The sequence below is a fragment of the Gorilla gorilla genome, chromosome 3 (assembly GCF_029281585.2).
Source record: "Gorilla gorilla gorilla isolate KB3781 chromosome 3, NHGRI_mGorGor1-v2.1_pri, whole genome shotgun sequence".
In the NCBI taxonomy this organism is placed as follows: Eukaryota; Metazoa; Chordata; class Mammalia; order Primates; family Hominidae; genus Gorilla; species Gorilla gorilla.
In genome coordinates this window covers 171,308,620-171,328,832 of record NC_073227.2, presented here as the reverse complement: position 1 = coordinate 171,328,832, position 20,213 = coordinate 171,308,620, and the positions used below count along the sequence as shown (strand labels likewise).

At 33.9% G+C, this 20,213-nt stretch overlaps 1 protein-coding gene across 4 annotated transcripts in view; it reads left to right on the top strand.

Annotated features, from left to right (window-relative positions):
• The window catches only part of LRBA (LPS responsive beige-like anchor protein), a 766,360-nt gene that overhangs the window by 718,998 nt on the left and 27,149 nt on the right, over positions 1-20,213 (top strand). For all 4 annotated transcript variants that reach the window (XM_031010185.3, XM_055385519.2, XM_055385518.2 and 1 more), the window contains exons 52-53: positions 2,846-3,001; positions 10,455-10,622. In XM_031010185.3, the coding sequence (XP_030866045.3) occupies positions 2,846-3,001; positions 10,455-10,622 (324 nt within the window). The remainder of the gene's footprint in view (positions 1-2,845; positions 3,002-10,454; positions 10,623-20,213) is intronic.

The following is a 20,213-nucleotide window of genomic DNA, read 5'->3' as shown; positions in this document are numbered from 1 at the left end:
GGAAATTTCACATTATTACTTTTTTATCTTGAATTTATATTTTCATTCTACTTCCCCCAGATAATTCTGTGTTAACTTTAAAAAATTGATTACCCTATTATGCTTTTCAGCCATAAAAATGTGTTTGCAAAATTAAGCATATGTATTCAATTTAAATTTTAAAATTTCCTGTGACCATAAGGCTCAGCTCTTAAAATAAATTTATCTGTATTGAGTGATTATTACAAATATTAATGTATTTATTTAATTATATTATAAAGTTTAATAAATGTTTATTTACATAAAATGAACATTTATTAAAAATACATCATCAGCAGGTCTATCTTACTTGTTTTTATAGATGGAACCTCTGAGCAATGTTACTCACTTAGGAAAATAGATGGGAAAGAGCTTTGTTTCAACTGTACCACTCAAATCTTTGAACTCTTTCTGCATTAGTGGCAATTCATATAGTGATCTATTATTAAGAGTTATTTTTATGGTTTATTATTAAGTAATCTATAATTTTAACAGTCTATCATTAAAACTTATTTTTAATTATCTACCAATTGACAGCATGATTGGATCCTCATTCCATTTTATTGAAAGCAGTAAATTGGAAACCACCTGACTTGCAGAATGATTTGATACTTATACATTCACTTTTCAGTATCACCTCAGTATTTTGAATTGTCCCTTTATTGGGGGCAAGAAATTACACTCAGCTAAAGCACATAGTAAGATTCTGTGTGGAAGGGAAATATGTCTTTATTTTATCTAGTAGAAGAAGGGTGTGAGAAAGAAGAGGTAAGAAAGGAAAACTCATAGGAGAGTTCTCAGGCAAATCAATTTCAAGCAGTAGAATATATTAAAGTTGAGGAATTAGAAAATTACTGGTATTAACTTCTGAACCTGTGTATCTCTTAGGAAGTCTTACACCTCCAGGGGTATGCATACCCTAGTTTGAAGACTGTTTATCTAGATAAATATACCTTAGCTGGATGGGGGACTTGGCAGTGTTAAATTACAAGTAAGCACTTGCTTAGAAAATAGTTCATGTGTGTGCTGAGGGGGCATCAAGCCTTTGCCAATGGGTACTTTGTGGTCACTCAATTCAAAATTATGTACATGCCCAAATCTGTTGAGGTCCTCCCAAGGGATCATCCCAATCCCCCAAGAAAGTTCAGCGAAAGTTTATATCATAGGAGCAAAAGTCACATAAACACTGACAAGAATAAACATGTTTACAGCTCTCATGTGGAACAAGGTAGTGCAGTAACCAGTGCAGAAAGTACCACGTACCTTGTTTTAATTGCTAGGTTTCTTGGAATTAAAAAAAAAATTGTATCACACAACTTCATTGCAATGGGATACTTGATTGCAGTTGGTGGACACTGTCTCTCTGTAATAACACTATGATATCCATAAAAGCTTTTATTATCTGCCAGCAACTTCCCTTTGTTAGAAGGAGAGGGAAAAAATGATTCCCAACTAGGATTCTGCCCTTTTCACTACTGCTGTCGCTTTCTAGCCCATTAATCCTCCAAAAGCATATGAAGCCTCCGTTATCAAACAGTTATCCAATAATCTTAAATGGTTGTGTCCACAGACATTAGCGGAATTTCTGCAGTGTTGCACATGTATGTGTACATGTGTGTCGTGTTGCGTGTGCCATGAGGGCAACAGATCCATCAGTCCTCTGTGTCCCCAGTGGCTCCCAGCACAGCACTGGAGAGTATTTTGAATACTTTTTTTTCTTCCGTTTTACTTTCTGAGCTTTCTATTAAACTACCCACATTAATATAGTTATTACATACAATGAATAGAATATAAATATTTTTCTATGTTTGATTTTTCAAAAAATTGAAAATTATGGTGAAAAGCTTAATAATCAGATGCAGAAGTTTGTTTGTTCTGATTTCTGGTACAATCAAATTTCTTTAGCAGCGTCAGAATCCTTACTTGTACTGGAGAGATGATGGTGAAATAACCCTTGGATCACTAGAAACAAAGCTTTCTATTTGGTTGGCCTCAATGCCAAAAAAGTCATCTCAGTGAAGATTCCGTTTCTGATAATGGCACAGTCGATGGTGTATTTCTGGACGATTATTACTCTTCCCATGTGCTCGGTGTTGCTCTAGGTCTGACCTTTTTCTTGGTGACAAACCCCATCTCAGGTGCTCCGTAGCACTTTGAAACACACTGCCAAGGCTGTCTTGTTTTATTGCTTAAATAAGGAGTAAGAAAGTGGCAGTCTGCTGTGCTTTGACTTTTTCAATTACAGGAATCTTTAATAAACAGTCATTCTACCCTTTCCTTACATGCAAGTGCAGTTGTAAACAGGGGAAATGGGAGTTCCCATCTAGTCAAATTAAAGACCCGTTAAAGCCAAAGTAGTACAAGATGCTACAATATTTCAAATATATGACATTTAAATCCTAATATCTCTTCCTTGTGACAAAATGTTAAAGGTAATAGATTGTCACAACATGAACCATTCTCATGACAATAAATGTAATGAGATTGTCAGAAACACAAACCTAACTGTGATGCAATCTGGAGATTGTAATCTAGTTTGGTTCTGCCCAAGAGCTAGAAAGCATGTTCTGTGAATTGTGTTCTATTTTTAAATTGTAGTGTGTTATTCTTTCTTTCCTCTAAGCAAAATTTTTAACTGAGATATTGAATTTAGCTACCCACATTTTTCCAGCAATTGGATATGTTTTCCTACTCGGTTTTTCAATTATTATACTTAAAATTAAGGATCAAGTACTCTTATCTGGGAATGTGTCTCCTCTTCTCCCTCACTATAGAATTTCTTTGCCCATGTGGGTTTAATAGTTGTTTTTCCTCCCTATTCTTACAGCCAGCAATACAGGAATGCACAGGAGGCAAATCACTGACCTTTTAGACCAAAGTATTCAAGTGCATTCCCAGTGCTTTGTCATCACTTCAGACAACCGCTATATTCTCGTCTGTGGCTTCTGGGATAAGAGTTTCAGAGTCTATTCTACAGACACAGGTAATTTTCATTTTCTTTATCAGTGAACTAAAGTTTACTATAAGTAGTATTGAGAGGCTTAGGATGCATTCTTATCTGCTTCCTTCCAAAAATTACAAAATCTTAAAATTTACAAAATAGGGAGAAGAGGGCATTGTTTTCCCTCTTCAAATAATAATCTACTATATATAGTCCACTATTAAATTTGCTTCAGCATGTTTGTAAGAGACAGTTTTTTATAGGTTTGTGACCCAAGCTCATGCTTACAGAATAAATGATTCATTTTGAAGGCAAATCCTGGTATGTAAATACCATGCATGAGTATATGCATAATCTTACGGCAAGTGCACATACACAGAAGTGTATTTTCTCACTTTTGTATTATTTAAAGGATTTTCTTTTTCTTACTTGAAAGACTCATTAAGTCTAACTCTTGGCAGTAGATATCTTGCCTCCACCCAATTCTGCCTAGAATCTTGCGGAAATCTACACCATCATGAAGAAAAGTAGCTGACTATTGCTTTTATGTGTGACAGGAGCTCTTGTTAAAATATAAAAATTTTCAGTCTATATATTCATTTACATGCATCTCCCTAAGGGACAAACCAAGCTGAGCTCAGTATTACTGTAGGAGATCCGGCTGAGTAAATGTTTATAAATTTTTGCATGTAAGAAATTGAGAAACGTTGAGAAATGTAATGGTGTCCCTTAAAATATTTTAGAAATTGTTACAGGATGAAATAAAGTTATAGTAAATATATAGTTTGATATTTAAAATAATTAAAATGAGCTCTTAATTCTTTAGAGCTAATTGATCTACAGTCGTGTGTTGCTTAACAACAGGCATACATTCTGATAAATGCATTGTTAGGGGATTTTATCGTTGTGCAGCATCATAGAGTATACTTACACAAACTAGATGGGATATTCCAGTATACACCTAGGCTGTATGGGGTCACCTATTGCTCCTAGGCTACAAATCTGTACAGCACACTAGTATATGGGATACTGTAGGCAATTATAACACAACGGTAAGTATCTGTGTGTCTAAACACATCTAAAAATAGAAAAGTTACAGTAAAAGTATGGTATAAGAGATAAAAACCATTCCATTGTCTTCTGCAAGTAAAAAATAATAACAATAAAAGATAAAAACTGGCATACCTGTATAGGGCACTTCCCATGAATGAAGCTTGCAGGACTGGAAGTTGCGCTGGGTGAGTCAGTGAGTGAGCGGTGAGTGAATGTGAAGGCCTAGGACATGACTGTACACTACTGTAGACTTTATAAAACTCTGTACACTTAGACTACACTAAATTTGTTTTTAAAATTTTTTCTTTAGTAATAATTGGCTTACTGAAGCTTTTTCACTTTATAAACTTTTTAATGATTTTAAGCTTTTCAACTCTTGTAATAACACATAGCTTAAAACACAAACACATTGTACAACTGTACAAAAATATTTTCTATATATCCTTATTGTATAGCTTTTTTTCTATTTTAAAACATTTTTAGAAAACGAAGACAAAAACATATAAATTAGGCTAAGCCTCCATAGGGTCAGGATCATCAATATCACTGTCTTCCACCTCCACATTCTTGTCCCACTGGAAGGTCTTCAGGGGCAAGAACACGCATGGAGCTTTCATCTCCTGTGATAACACTGCCTTTTGGAATACCTCCTGAAGGGTTTGCCTGTGCCTATTTTAGAATCAACTTTTTCTTTTTATAGGTAGAAAGACTACACTTTAGCAATAAAAAGTATGGGATAATAAGTACATAAACCAGTAACAGAGTTATTTATTATCAAGTATTATGCACTGTACATAATTGTATGTGCTGTATCTTTATACATCTGGCAGTGCAGTAAGTCCATTTAAACCAGCACCACCACAAACGTGAGTGATGCGTTGCACTACAACGTTACCACAGCTATGATGCCAATAGGTGACAGGAATTTTTCAGCTTCATTATAATATCATGGGACCACCATCATATATGTGGTCCATCGTTGACCAAAAAGTTGTTATAAAGCTCATGACTGTATATTATGACAGTAGATATTTCAACTGGAACAAAGGCCTACATATATCTTTATTTAATGTTGTAGGAATTGAAAAATCTTTTAAATTAAAATTTCTAGTTATTTGAATGCTTTATGGTAAATCATCTTTCAGTCTTATTAATAATCTTTATAAAATGTTTGAGTCCATACTCCTGCCTTAATATAGTTTATAGAACAATTAATTTTTGGTTATTCAAGGAGTTTGTTCTTGAACATCTTTTTAATCTTTATTGTTTGTTATATGGAATTGATGACATGGTTTTCTTATAGTTTGCATCTTTATTCTGTAGGTGTAGGAAAGAAAACATCACCATTCAAGCCTTTTTGATTATTTGGGCTTTTACTAGATGTTTAAGTCTATGGGGTGGATTACTATTGAACCTAAATACTCCTCTTTGAGTCTTGGACATGTCTTTTTTTTCTGCCTATTTTAAAGAAGACAGTTGGAGACAGTGTAAGAGACAGTTGGAGTACAGTGGCACAGTTATGGTTCCCTGCAACCTCAAACTCCTGGGCTCAGGTGATCTCCTCCTGCGTCGGCCTGCCAAGTAGCTGGGACCACAGGCACATGCCACCACACCCAGCTATTTCTTGGTTTTTTTTTGCTTTTTTTTTTTTTTTTTTTTAATTTTTATAGAGACGGGGTTCTCACTCTGTTGTCCAGGGTGGTCTTAAACTCCTGGAGTTTTTCTCAAATATTCTTTTGGACTTCATATTGTTTTTCCATATATTTTTTAAGTGATTAAAACATTTTTAAACATGAAAATGAATTTTACACTGTAATATAGAACTAATAGAACTGTAAACCACTCTTTTTGGTTTACAGTGCAAACCATAGAGTAATTCACCACCACCACAATCAAGGTGCAGAGTGCCTCCAAATACCCTGTGCCACCTACTAGAAGTCAACTTTTTACCCCACCCTCAACCTCCTGGCAACAACTAATCTATTCCTCATCTTTAGTTGTGCCTTTTTCAGAATGTCATATAAATGGAATCACAAACCATGTCAATCTTTGGTTTTGACATTTGAGTGTTTTTAGTTTGTTGACATTCTATATTATTGTTTTTTAAAGACACTCAATATTAACATTTGTAAAGTAAAGCTAACTTCACTTTCATATAATACTAATAATTAAAATCCTATATTCACACAGTTTTATAGAATTTATAAAATTCTCTCACTAGATATTGTTTCAGTCTCACAATAATCCTGTGAAGTAGACAGGTGTCTTATCCCCATTTTTCAGATAATAAAACTGAGGTTTAGAGAGATTATGTAATTCGTTGAAATGTATGTAGCTAATAGTGACAGAAGTAGGCCTTGGACCTAGCTTTTTAAATTTTAAATGTAGCACACTTTGTGATCATAGCATGTTGTCTCATCTAGGTGTTACCAGTCAGTCACTGATTTTTTTGGGAAAATGCTGTAATTTGTAACACTAAGTTCCTAGTATGTCTGCCATGTTACATTAGACTTAATAAACCTGATGTCATTCTTTTCCCTCTTTCAAAATACCTTCTAATGTACTTTCTTTAAAAATGTGTTTGTGTGTATAAAACGTACAAATAAGGAATAGCCTTAAACTTCATTTCAGTGGGACTGACTTAGCTTGTGAAATAAAAATATTTATACTTACCAGAAAAGTTCTATAAAAAAAATCTCTAACGATAGTCCTGGTGTCTTTCTTAATATCTTGTATAAAAACTCTGATGCTAGTTTTATTTAAAATAATTTCAGTTAGGGTAAATATGTGTCTGTGATTTTACAACAATAGGAATATTAAATATTTTTTCTTAAGTTTAGCACAGAATCAAGGGAAAATCATATGATCAGTAATATATAATGGCAAAGCTAACACAAGTGTTAAATTCAATTATATTTTAGCACACAAGCCAAAAAAAAAAAAAATCCTTCTCTTATTAGATTGGGGAGGAGGGAGGAGAAACATGGATTGTAACAGGAAATTCTTTAAACATAAATCATGTTTTCGGGCCACAACCAGAACAGCAGAGGCAACAATAAAACCTTCCCCTGGCAGTCGGAATTATTTTCAGGCCACATTTTAGATTCACTGGTGCAGAGTCCTGAGCTTGAATTTTTTTATTTGTAGCACAGCTGTCAAATAAAACATTAACTAGAAAATTTGTTCTGTCAAAAAAGGGATATTCTAGTGCTTGTGGTAATATTTGATATTAGTGTGTGGAGAGGTGGACTGGTATTAAAGGAAACAAAAAATAAAGGTTGAGGAACACTTATAAGATTATCAGAAAATAATTTACCAAAAAGAGCAGCAGGTATTTATATGCTGTGATTTATTTAGGAGGAGTGAACCTCAACCTTATAGCAATAACAAATATTGCTGAGGAAGGCTGCCAGAACAGGAAAAAGTAAAGTTAAAAAAATAATGTTTTCCAGAGTTGAGCCCCAAGTATAAATTGTAAAGAATAAAGTTAATTTGTGTTAACATATAAAACCCTTTAGATGTAACTGCTTAAATGTCAGTCTCTCATTTAGATCTTCCCTGACACCCAGTGTAAATTTGTTCTATCTTGTTATTGTCATTAATCCAACCTTGTTCTTTTCTTTTATAATACTTATCCCTATTCATAATTATATACCAATCTGGGTTTGTTTAATGACTGTCTGCCCCACAAGACTGTAAAGGCTATGAGGGCAGGGACCATGTCTATTTGTTCACCACTGTATACAGGTCAGAAGGCCTAATGCTTGGCACTTAATAGGTGCTAAGTATTTGTTGAATGAAAACTAATTGTGATAACTTTTTGGAAAACAATCAAAACACTAAAAATTTTGAAAAGGAACCACCATGACTGAATGTATGTTTCCTTACACTGACATTGGAGAAACAGAGCAGTGACTTCAACTCATGAGCATTACCATGTGACTCTTGTAAAACTCTGCCCCTATATTTAATCCATCCCACCTTTACAGCTAAATTTTTTCCGTTTGTCCTCACATGAGTTGGAAATTAAGTTACCAAGTGAATAGCTGTTCTTTGCAAGCCTCCTACTGCACTAAGAACACCTGGGTTTCCTCTGTGTCGTCTACCTCAAGTACCTGGTTAGTTATTTCACTCATCCTCACTCCTACAACCCACTGAGTGTTGGGTTTCAAATCTGAAATAAGCCTGCCCATACGTAATCTATTTAAATCACACCTATATTTTATGTGCTCTCAGCATTTAGGCATAGGCTAAAGCAGAAGTCATATATATACTCTATGATCACATCACTATATGATGTATTCATGATGTATTATGTATATATGATGTATTTCTTTCAGTAGTTAAAATACATGGATTTAACCTTTGATTTTCTAGTTATTAGTAAGACTGCTTTCAGCTACCTAACTTTTGTCTTATCCTATGTAAGGCCTGCGTGTACTCTGATCCCCGCCAGTTTACCACTGAACCTCCACATTCTGTTTGTCATGTAAATTGGAAATGAAGTAAAAATTATTATATATTTCACATTTAATTTGCTCAGTTTTTTTAATTCTTGAAGGTCTTGGATTCTTTTTTATTCTTTATTGATATAAGCTTATTTTTTAATGAAATGTTTTGGTGTCAGCTTAAAAGGCTGAAGAAATTCAAAAGTGAACATCTTGAACATTTAGCAGCTAGAGACACTTGCTTTGAAGTCTGCTCTCTCTTAATCACAGGAGAAAAAAAGTACTATATTAGTTTTGCAACTTGAGATTGAAGTGAATCTGATTTTAAATTTATTAGAAGTAGGCTATATGCAAGACTGCCACTCATGAATGAAAACATGTATTTGACTTTTCCATCTGATTTAGATAATATTTCAGAATTTTATTTCTAAATTTTCAGCCTTCATAATAAGCCTTAGATTTATTAAAATCAAGAATTTTAAAAATTTAATGTAAATATTATCTTATATTTATTATCTTGAAAAGTTAAATACACTTGATATGCCAGTACTTGGGACCTTAACGTTTTAAGAAGTTTACAATGTATTACGGGTTAAACACATAACCTATTTAGGCATATTAATTTAATTTTCAGCTTAGTAGCCTTTTTTTCTTGAACATCGGAATTATATTTTATATTTTATAATCGAAATATAAAAACTTATTTAAAGAAAAAGAAAGCCATGCTGAATATTAAGGGTAGACATTGTATGGCATTCATCTGTAGACACTGTAGACATTTCAAAGGAAATATGTAAGCTAGAAATTCTAAAGATGGAATGGGGGTCTGTCACAGATATTTAATTGTTTAGACAAGTTTGTGTGAATTACTACCACCATATCTGGTTAAACAAAGATTCTTAAAGGGTGAGGGCTGCTGGGCGCGGTGGCTCACGCCTGTAATCCCAGCACTTTGGGAGGCCCAGGCGGGTGGATTACAAGGTCAGGAGATTGAGACCATCCTGGCTAACACAGTGAAACCCCGTCTCTACTAAAAATACAAAAAATTAGCCAGGCGTGGTGGTGGCGGGTGCCTGTAGTCCCAGCTACCCGGGAGGCTGAGCAGGAGAATGGCGTGAACCCGGGAAGCAGAGCTTGCAGTGAGCCGAGATCGCGCCACTACACTCCAGCCTGGGCGACAGAACGAGACTCTGCCTCAAAAAAATAAATAAATAAAAATAACAAAAAAGGGTGAGGGCTTTACTTTTTTTCTGACACCTTTACATGAACAACTGTTCTGTGTTTGAAGCCCTAGATATATAGTAAGTTTACTGGGTTCCTCTCCTTTGTCCCCAGTCATTACCATCTTGATTTCACCCTCAAGGAATTTTCATCAGAAAATTAAGACAAAGAATCACCTGGCTCAAATTGCAATCACAATATATTAGTTCTTTCATCATAATTTCCATATAATCCTGATTTGAAAAGGTAGAAGCTCTCCAAAGTGTCTTATATTGTCTTTGTATAGATCACTTAAAACAAGAAATACATTAAATCTTCAGTAAGTCAGAAATAGGTTTTTATTAGTGACATCTAAATTATGAGTACTTTTACAGAAAAGCAACTAAGTTTAATTTTGAATCATACAGAGTAACTCAAGAAAGTGTTAAAATGGTTCCAAAAGGGTTCTCCTGGGCCTGCTTTAATCAGTAAACATGATTCATTTGTAATTTATAGAAGCCATTTGTAAGGATACAGTGCCATGGTCCTCAAGTATTATTTGTTGAAATAGCTTTAACACATGCCTTTCAAAAATGTTAACACTTTTCAATTGTGTTTTTGTTGTTCTTGTTAGCATGCAAAGAAAACTGTTAGGTTGGACCATGTCAAATTATTATAAAATCTGAATTATGACCATCAGAGTTCATATAGCTTCATTGTTTTACAAGTTGTCTGTTCACTAGAATTTTTATTTTTTTAATAGCATTTTTAAAGAAAATTGTTTTGCATTACAGGAAGATTGATCCAAGTGGTGTTTGGCCATTGGGATGTCGTCACTTGCCTTGCTCGTTCTGAGTCATATATTGGGGGAAATTGCTACATTCTCTCAGGGTCACGTGATGCAACTCTTTTGCTGTGGTATTGGAATGGAAAATGCAGTGGGATTGGAGATAACCCAGGCAGTAAGTATGACTCATTTTTTAAGTAAACTTTTACAAGGATGTAGAGAATAACATTTTGCAGTAAAGTTACCTTTTTGTTATGGTAAAAGTGAAACAGGATTGTCAAGTATTTTTTATTTATTATAATTTAAGAACGATCCAGATAGCCTCATTATCAATTTTGTGACCATTGATAATTAAAATCTAAGCATGAAATCTTATGTTTCATATTATAGGCTATTCTTATGATCCAAAAATTCTAGTTCTTCATTGGAAATAGCTGTCACCAAATAAAGTAGTTTTTATTCATGAAGATACAGCATAAAAGAGCAATCACATATTACCTTGTTTATTGAATTCATATTTTAAAAGAACAAAATAAAAATTATAATTTCATAGAAACAAACTAGTCTTTATAAAATTATGCTTTCATTTACGTATTAAAAAGATAAAACAGGTCATAAAAGGCCAATGTGGAATACTCAAATTGGCTCTTGGTTTTTCAGATGGGAAATGAAAATGTTCACCAACAGCCTTAAACATCTTTATGAAACTATGCTGAAGGCAGTAAAACAAAAAATGTGTAACCATTTAAAATTGTAATTCACAGAAGGCAAAAAAGGAAGCAGCTACCATTAAAACCAATCGCACACAGCTGCAGAAAAGAAATGGCTTTAGAAAAACACATTAAGAAGTAGGAAAAAACAATTAAAGGGACCACCTGAAAAATGAGAATTTAATTAAAATGATTATGACAACACTGTAGAATTCCTGCAAGAATAGCTTTAGATTTTTACTTCAGAAGGTAGAGCATTTTAACTGCTCTTAAATATTAACAGTTTCTTAATTTAAGGCAAGTTGCAATGTATTTGGTTAAGGAAGGATCACATTCTTCCTGATGACTTTACCTGAATACCCGGTCCTTGCTCTGTCACTCCACCCCAGATTGTGAAATGGTCTAAATATGTTTAAGTCCATCATATTTTGGATTGACTTCTCAAAGCTGTTCTTAAATGTATAATATTTGTATGAAAATGAACCTTTTTTTCAAAACATTTAGTCAAATGCTAGTATAATGTTAGAAGTGTGTGTGAAGTATTTTTGAAAGCTGTTTCTTATTATGTACATTATAGACTTTGATGTGATAGGTAAATACAGTTTTTATTCAATGAATGTCTAATAGATATTTCCTGTTTTAATCAAAAAAGGGATAATTTCCTATGCAAATAGGATATGAAAAATAATTTTAAGGTTGTGATGCTATTGATAATACAGACTTTGTGATCAAATTGTACTGTGTGTATATGTCGGGGAGTAGGTGTACATGTATTTCACATTTATACAGACATCTCTGTAATTACAATAGAAATTACACAGATGCAAATTTCAGGGATTTTGTTTTTCATATTCTTTTGAAAAGTACCATGTTCTTTTCATCATGAACACAATATTCTGGTCCTTCTTCCTGTCTGTCCTCTTAGAATAAGTGACTACTTTCAATTTCTTTTTTCTTGTTTCTGTAAATCCAGTTACCGAGATTCACTCAATTATCTCAGGCAAACCTATATTTAAAATTGATAATAAATCTACCATTTTGCTATTTATCTCAAAATATTTAAGAACTTTTTCTTGCCTTAAAAATGTAAGATATTTCATGCACACAAAGAAATCTGAACACACATAGATATTTGGGTTCTTGGTTTCTTGTTTTATTTTACTTAATCATGTTCTCTATGTTATACACCGTCATTACCAATGTGTATTCTAAAAAGCAGCTAAAGACCTATTAGCTACACTTGTATGTAATTGCTATTGCATTTCAGAAAGTTAAGTATACCTTCAAGTTAGGAATTTTCAGCTTTTCGCAAAGGAAGAAAGTATGATATATATCATGATATATGTATACATTTAAATATATTTTCATATGTTTAAATACTTTGTAACTCAACCTAGAGATTGTTTTTACATGCATGGCCTTTAAAAAACGAATTAAGTAGGACTGAACAAATCCTGGGGTTTGTAGTAAAAAAAAAAATCTAAGTTCCAAGCTTTGCTGTGGTCCTTCTGTCTTGTCTGTAAAATGAAAGCAACAACAGAACTGAGTTAAGGTGTTATCAGAAGCACAGGATGATTAGAGCAAATAAATCACCACAAAACACCATCTTGTTGGCATTACAGTAAATATTATAATGTTATATTTTTCATAGCGTACTTCATCTATACCCTCTCATTGTCTGCAGTATGGTGGACATTACCTCCTAGTAATGCTAGCAATGAAAAGAAAAACAATAAAAGAATAATATAACAGCACATCTAATAAAAATTTTAGAAAATTGTAATGTATCTTGACTGAATTAAATTACCTTTCTCAAAGTGAACCTTATCCTTTCAAGCCCCTGTATAATGTCTGATGCCCCGATTTAATTTTGCTTCAGCTTTGAAAGATGAATCCAGGAGAAAGACAAATAGGCACTTTTTCTTATAATGAGAATTTACACATATTAGAATAGAAAAATGGAAAATGCAATCTACGCTTTTCAAAAGAAAATGACAAGCAAAAACAAAGACATTGTTACCGTGTGTAAACTGTTTCAAACATTCATGCAAGCTGGTTCGGATTTTATAAGCCTCTGGCTCGTTGATGGTTCCACAATGCAGCTGCTGAAGTCAGAGCTTTTCAGATGAAGGGTTTTAGGTTATGTGTATTCCTATATTGTACCTCTTAGATACAACGTAAATGACCTTTAAGAAGTGGTGAAGCGTGTATATACATATCATTGCAATATGTTCTATAAATGCACATTAATACCTCAACTTTAAATTTTTTATTGTAGACTTTTTCTTTCTTGAAGGGAAAATAGATAAAAGAAAACCAGGTTATTGCTTTTTCTGCATTTTATAGGTCTATCTCAGGGTTTTTTTATTTAAAAAATCATGAGAATAGGTAGTCATTTTACTTTCTAGGGTCATAAGCCTACATACACTGTTTTTTCCATATCTAATATTGATGTTATATGTAAAGTTGATAGCTGTATGACAATGTTTTAAAAATATCATATTATCTAATATTAATATACATACTGCTTTGGCAAACTCAGGCTAATTCAAACTGGATAAAACCTATAAATACATCGCTTCTCAGCCTTTTGGCTAAGATCAAGTGTAAAACCTATAAATACTGTAATTTGGGGCTTTAAAAAGTGTAAATGTTTTATGAAGCCTGCCTAGACTACATAGCAAAAGGCTTATTTTCCTGTATACCAGATAGTTTTTCATCTTTGACTCTATTGTTTTGTAATAATTATCTCCTGTGGAATGCAGTTTTCTCAATGAGAAGAAAAATGAATATAGGATTCCATTTAATTAGGGATTTAAAACATGAAATTAACCAAGAATATTTCACTGAGAGATGTTTTGTACATGAAAGCATGGCATCTCTCTCTCCTTGTCCTAGTACTCTGTGTTTTAGGACTGAGCCTTGTCACCAAAGTGCTTTTCCTGAGATAGTTATTTCACCTTCAGAATAATGCTCTCCAGACTGTACATTTTTAAATTTTGGAGAAAATGTTCCCCAGTGCATTCCATTGACAAATAAATACTTTAAACTTTGACATGATCTTATTTAGATAAGCAAGATGAATATATACAAAACAGTTATTATTTATTCACTTTTATATTCATAAATGTGGATTTAAAAAATTAAATGTTTATTAGGTATTTTTAGATATCTGAATAATATCTTTTAAAGCCACATTCGATCAGCTTCAGAAGCAAATGGTTGCTAACTGTGAGGGTGTTGCACAGATTTGTGTGTGTAGTATTTCAGTAATACATTTTCCATTCTCGCATTCTGGTTTTGATTTGATTGAAAGGTGGCATTTTTTTTTCTTTTCCTCATTGCAATCAGACATGCTAATCTATGTCAGCTTTCTCCTTTATGGGATTGGCGTCTACTGAGAAAAAAACCTAACTTTTCTTCATAACAACAAGATTCTGTTCTTTAAGAATATTTCAGCACCATTAATTAGAAAGAAGGTTTTATTAACCATAAGGCTAGCACTAACAGACCACAGAGCTGTTTTTTAGAGTACTGTATGCCATAGCTGCCCTGCTTTTTCTCTGTCTAAAACTTCATTTTGTTATACGCTCATCAATCACTTAAGTCATTACCGTAAATCCTACTGTTGTTAATTTTACTAGTATCACCCTAATGAGACATTCCTGCTATAATTAAAAATGAATTCTAACTTTAAGGCATTCTAAATTTTTTTTAATGAATTTAGAATGATCTTGCCATGTGACTATAAATACTACTGATACACATAGACTACTCATCAAGTCTGTAAGAAAAGTAGTATCATAACATGTCCAGGTGTGAATTATTTACTGGCTGCCTCTGTGCACATGTGCTTATGTGTATGCATATTTTTGTACACATATTTAGGAATTATGTCCTTTTTATTGTGAAGCCTAGTATGTTTTACTGAAGCTACTGATAAATTCTTATTCTTTGTCTTACCAAAATTTAGGTGGATGTAATATAAACAATATTACTCTGTGTAAGTAGGTGTCCTAGAGCACCATCTGCTGGATGCATTTGGGGACTTAATGTTGGGAAACATGAAAATTGGTACTTGGTTAAGACAGGTGTACTTTGTTTTTAATTGCCTGTGATATATTATTTAAGGGTCACAAATGTCAAGGTATGTACATTTGTGTTGAACCATATGAGTTCTTAAAAAGAAATCACTTTACTCCTCCTTTTACCCTACCCTAACCTGGATTTGCAACTGTACGATAAATATTTTGTGTAAGGAAAAAGCAAGCACAATATTTGCCTAATGAAACAAAGCACCACAGTTGGTGATGAAATAAACTTGTTAGCTTCTTGATCACAGCTCTTCAATAAGTTACCGTTGAGGAAGTTATTTGGATGGTATTTTAAATTTAGGTTCCTTATGTTCACTAGATTCTGAATAAGAAAGTAATGCTTGAAACAAGAAACCATTTTATACCTGGATATGACTCTTGATCTGATCCTTTGTCAGGAACAAGAGTTCTTGTGTGTGTTGTCTCATCAAGACCTTCCCTTCTGGGCCTGCATTTGGAATGTACTGTCACACTACAGCTACCCTGTGTTTTTATTTTTTCCTTGAAGCATTTATCAAGAAGCGTTTTCAAATGGTATGTTGGCAGTGTTCAAGTTCAGGTGACATTAAAAGTATGTCTATGAAATTCTCCAGAAGGTCCAGGATGTTTAGTGCTCCATGATGCAATGCAGGCCCTCAAGTTCCAGCAAAACAACTCGGTATTTACTGCTTGTAACTAATAGTAGATGTGGTAAAAAGGAATTATATTCATATGGCAAATGAATACAACCTTAATGTGCACCATATGCAGAGTGGCGGGGTGATATGCCAATATATCACATTTATTTACCTTGTTTGGTTGCAGAGAAAAATGACTGTACCATTCAGCCCATAGGTTATAGCCATATAAATATGAGAACAGAAGAATTGATGATTTATACCCTCAGATTGAAACTGAGTATCTTCATATGTAGACCTTTTTAATAGTGCCATGCCAAAGAAAGTTGTCTTGACACTTTATGCTCATATGGGAAATTTAATTTCCAACAATAGTTGGCATTAGTCTAAGAAAGTAAAAATTCCTTCTAGTCAACTAAACGTAGGATTCTTCTGCTTTTAAAATATTGCAGAACTCTGTGCCGGCGGGGGGGCGGGGGCGGGGGGGAGGGTGGTCCATAACATTATTGGTAGAACTACCAAGGATACACTTAATTTAAAGCTTCCTGGAACAACATAGTAGACTGACTTTACTACCTTCCAAAAACGCTCATTTCGTAAGAGAAATTCTACGACAGCTTTGTGCCTATGTAACTCACATTTTACTCTAGATATTACTGATAATTTATGAAAAGATAACCATTTTTATATGAAATTCAATATTTAAATCTCTGATTTTTTTTTTTTACAAAGCAACAGTTAAACCCTATTTTTTCTAGTTACCTCAATTTTTATGTGCTATGCTCATTTATGTGGCTTTACAGAGCAGAAGTTTATAAGTGTTAACAAATTTTTAAAAATTGATTTTCTTGGTCTTTTAACAGGGCCATTATCTAAGTATATCATTACATTTCATTTATCTGGTAATTTTTTAACAGTAATTTTTTTCACATTCAAGTGAGAAAATGAATGTGTTTGATAAGACTTCAGATTTTGGATTTGAAGTGTTTTTGTATAGGAAAAAAATTCTCTGAATTATTTCTGCCTTTTGTGGCTTAAGGCTACATGACTGTTGAGCTTTTTAAGCTTTCATTCTTGTAGCTTGTAACTTTGCACAACTGAGAGACTGCCTTATTTCCTTTGGGTGAGTGGAGTCAGGAGGGTTTAATAGCTAAAGATATGAAACTCCTCTATAGTTTTCAGAGTCCCTTACTTACGTATTTTTAACAAAAGAACATTAAAAATGTTAAGGAGGATGTATTATAAAGAATTTTAAATAATTTGGCTATTTAGGATAAATAGATAAAACCAATTTTCAGTTTTAATTTATATTCATAAAAATCAGACTTAATGTTGCATTGCAGCAAATCTGAATAAGATTTCACTTCAGCAAATTTTCTACCTGTTTTCTTTTTGGGGGGTAGAATTTTACCATGTTTATGTTACCAGACACTCATATGCAGCTACAGGAGCCATAGCTTACCTAGAACCAAAGACCAAGCCCCTCCATGGGAAAACAGCGAATGAAGTCTCAAGCAAGTAGGAAAAAAGAAGCACATTAGTTAAGTATAGTAATGATATGTCCATGTAATGAAGTCCTGTACAGGCATTAACAAAGATACTATAAATTTGTAATATTGACATGGAGGGTTACACTCTTTGTATTGCTAAGTGTAAAAGATCACAAAGCTACATATATAAGTACCTATGCCTATATGTGTATACACTTGTATTCTATGTACATTTATGCATAGAAAAAGTATGAAATGATCACAAGACATATATTAGCAACATTTATTTATAGGTAGTGGGATTTGGAAGCAATTTTTCATTTTCTTCATCATACTTTACTGAAGTATCTGAATGTTTCATAATGAGCATGTACTACCTTGATAATCAGAGACTATAAAGATACTTTAGGCCGGGCACAGTGGCTCATGCCTGTAATCCTAGCATTTTGGGAGGCCGAGACAAGGGTATTGTTTGAGCCCAGGAATTCAAAACCAGCATGGGCAACATAAGGAGATGCTGTCTCTACAAGAAGTAAAAAAAATTAGCTGGGTGTGGTGCCTGTAGTCCCAGCTACTCAGGAGGCTGAAGTGGGAGGACCACCTTAGCCCAGGGAGGTCAAGGCTGCAGTGATCTGTGGTTGCACCATTGCACTCCAGCCTGGGCAACAGAGTGAGAACCTGTCTAAAAAAAAAATAAAAAAAAAAAAACTATTTTAATTTGGGGAATGCACCAAATTACTGTACTGTACCTTCACTCCCCACTGTTAGCCTCTAGGCTGCCAAATATTAGTAGTTGTATCAGAATTTATATGAATTATCAAGGAGAGAACCATCTCTAATTAGCTTTTATGCAGCATAGGATGAAATATTATACTTTCAATGAAAGGAGTGTTTATAACAGAGTGAAAAAAGGGATCATTCTGTTGCTACTACTACTACTTTTTTTTTTTTTTTTAAGAGACAGAGTCTCTCTCTGTCACCAGGCTGGAGTGCAGTGGTGGGATCTTGGCTCACTGCAACCTCCACCTCCCAGGTTCAAGCAATTCTCCTGACTCAGCTCCCGAGTAGCTGGGACTACACGTGGGCGCCAGTGCGCCCAGATAATTTTTTTGTATTTTTAGTAGAGACAGGGTTTCACCATGTTGGCCATGATGGTCTCAATCTCCTGACCTTGTGATCCGCCCGCCTCGGCCTCCCAAAGTGCTGGGATTACAGGTGTGAGCCACTGCGCCTGGCCTGCTGCTACTACTACTTATAGATGATACTAATGGGTGCTCACTACATGCCAGGCACCATCCTGAGTGCTTTACCTATTAACTCATTAATCTTCACAGTAGCCCTGTGTGGTATCTACTGTTAGTATCCTTGACTTATAGATGAGGCATGGAGAAATTATAAATATGCCTTTACTTTCTGCCCTGGGCCTTGACACTTTTAGGATCTCCTTACTAGAATTATGGAAACTTGCCCAAGGGAGCTCACATAGCTAGCAAGTGCTGGAGCCTAGATTTAAACTCAGGCAGTCTAGGTCAGAGTTATCTAAACTATACATTTAATTAGAATATCAGCTATAGAGAAGTTGATGCAATCCTATCACTAAAGCATTGTTAGTATTTGTGAGAGACACAAAAAGACAACTGTATTATACTGAGTTCTTATGACAGTACATGTCATGGTAAGATTTTGTATTTTTCAAATATACATTTAAGGGGTATACTTTTAAGTATACAATTGTAGGCACACACTCATATAAACCCATTTTCTAATGTACAGTTGACTTTTGAACAACACAGGAGTTGGGGTGCCAACCCCCCACACAGTCAGAAACATGCATATAACTTTTGACTCCCCAGAAACTTAACTACTGATAGCTTACTGTTGACTTGGAAGCCTTACTGATAACATAAAGTTGGTTAACACATATTTTGTATGTTATATGTATCATATACTGTGTTCTTATAATAAAGTAAGCTAGAGAAAAGAAAATGTTATTAATAAAATCATAAGGAGAAAATATATTTACTATGCATTAAGTGGAAGTAGATCATCATAAAGATCTTCATCCTCGTTGTCTTCACACCGAGTAGACTGAGGAAGCAGAGGGCTGGTCTTGCTGTCTCAATGGCAGAGGCAGAAGAAAATCCACAAACGAGTAGACCCATACAGTTCAAACCTATGTTGTTCAAGGGTCAACCTTAGTCTTAGAGGGTGATTCCCGTGTTACCAACATTTATATGTATCATAGAGAGAAGAGGAGAAATGTTATATACCAAGGACTTACAGTTGTTCTTTGTACCAACATTATCTTGTCTTGCATTAATACTTCTAATATTATTTACAAGAAGATGCTACTAAAATTTCCTGTCTGATGGTTGTTGTACTCTAAATGCAGCTATGGCTTGTCATCTATAGTCTATATGTCTAATCAAATTGTGATTTTTCACCAAAGAGACCATGATGAATAGGGTAAGGGAAAAGATTTGGTGAAGATGTAATGTATAGGACAAATTTCAAGTCGTTTTTCTAAGCATAATTAAAATGCAGTATAATTTCCATTGTAAAACTAGGAAGTTAATGGAAAAGGTTTAAGAAACATTTAATAACTAACCTCATTTCCGCTTTAGCAAAGCCATTTCCTTTCTTGATTTACCATTATGGTGAGCCGCATGAGAAAGCTTAGTATTCAGTTTTCACATGAATGTTTTGTAGTAATCAATTGTAACTAAATGGTACAAAAGGCACATGTAAAATAGAGGTATCCGTCTTTAGGAAATGACTGGCATATATTGTATAATATATTTTTGTTTTTTATCTATGATCTATATGCCTAATAAGTTCATTATGTATTTGGGCTT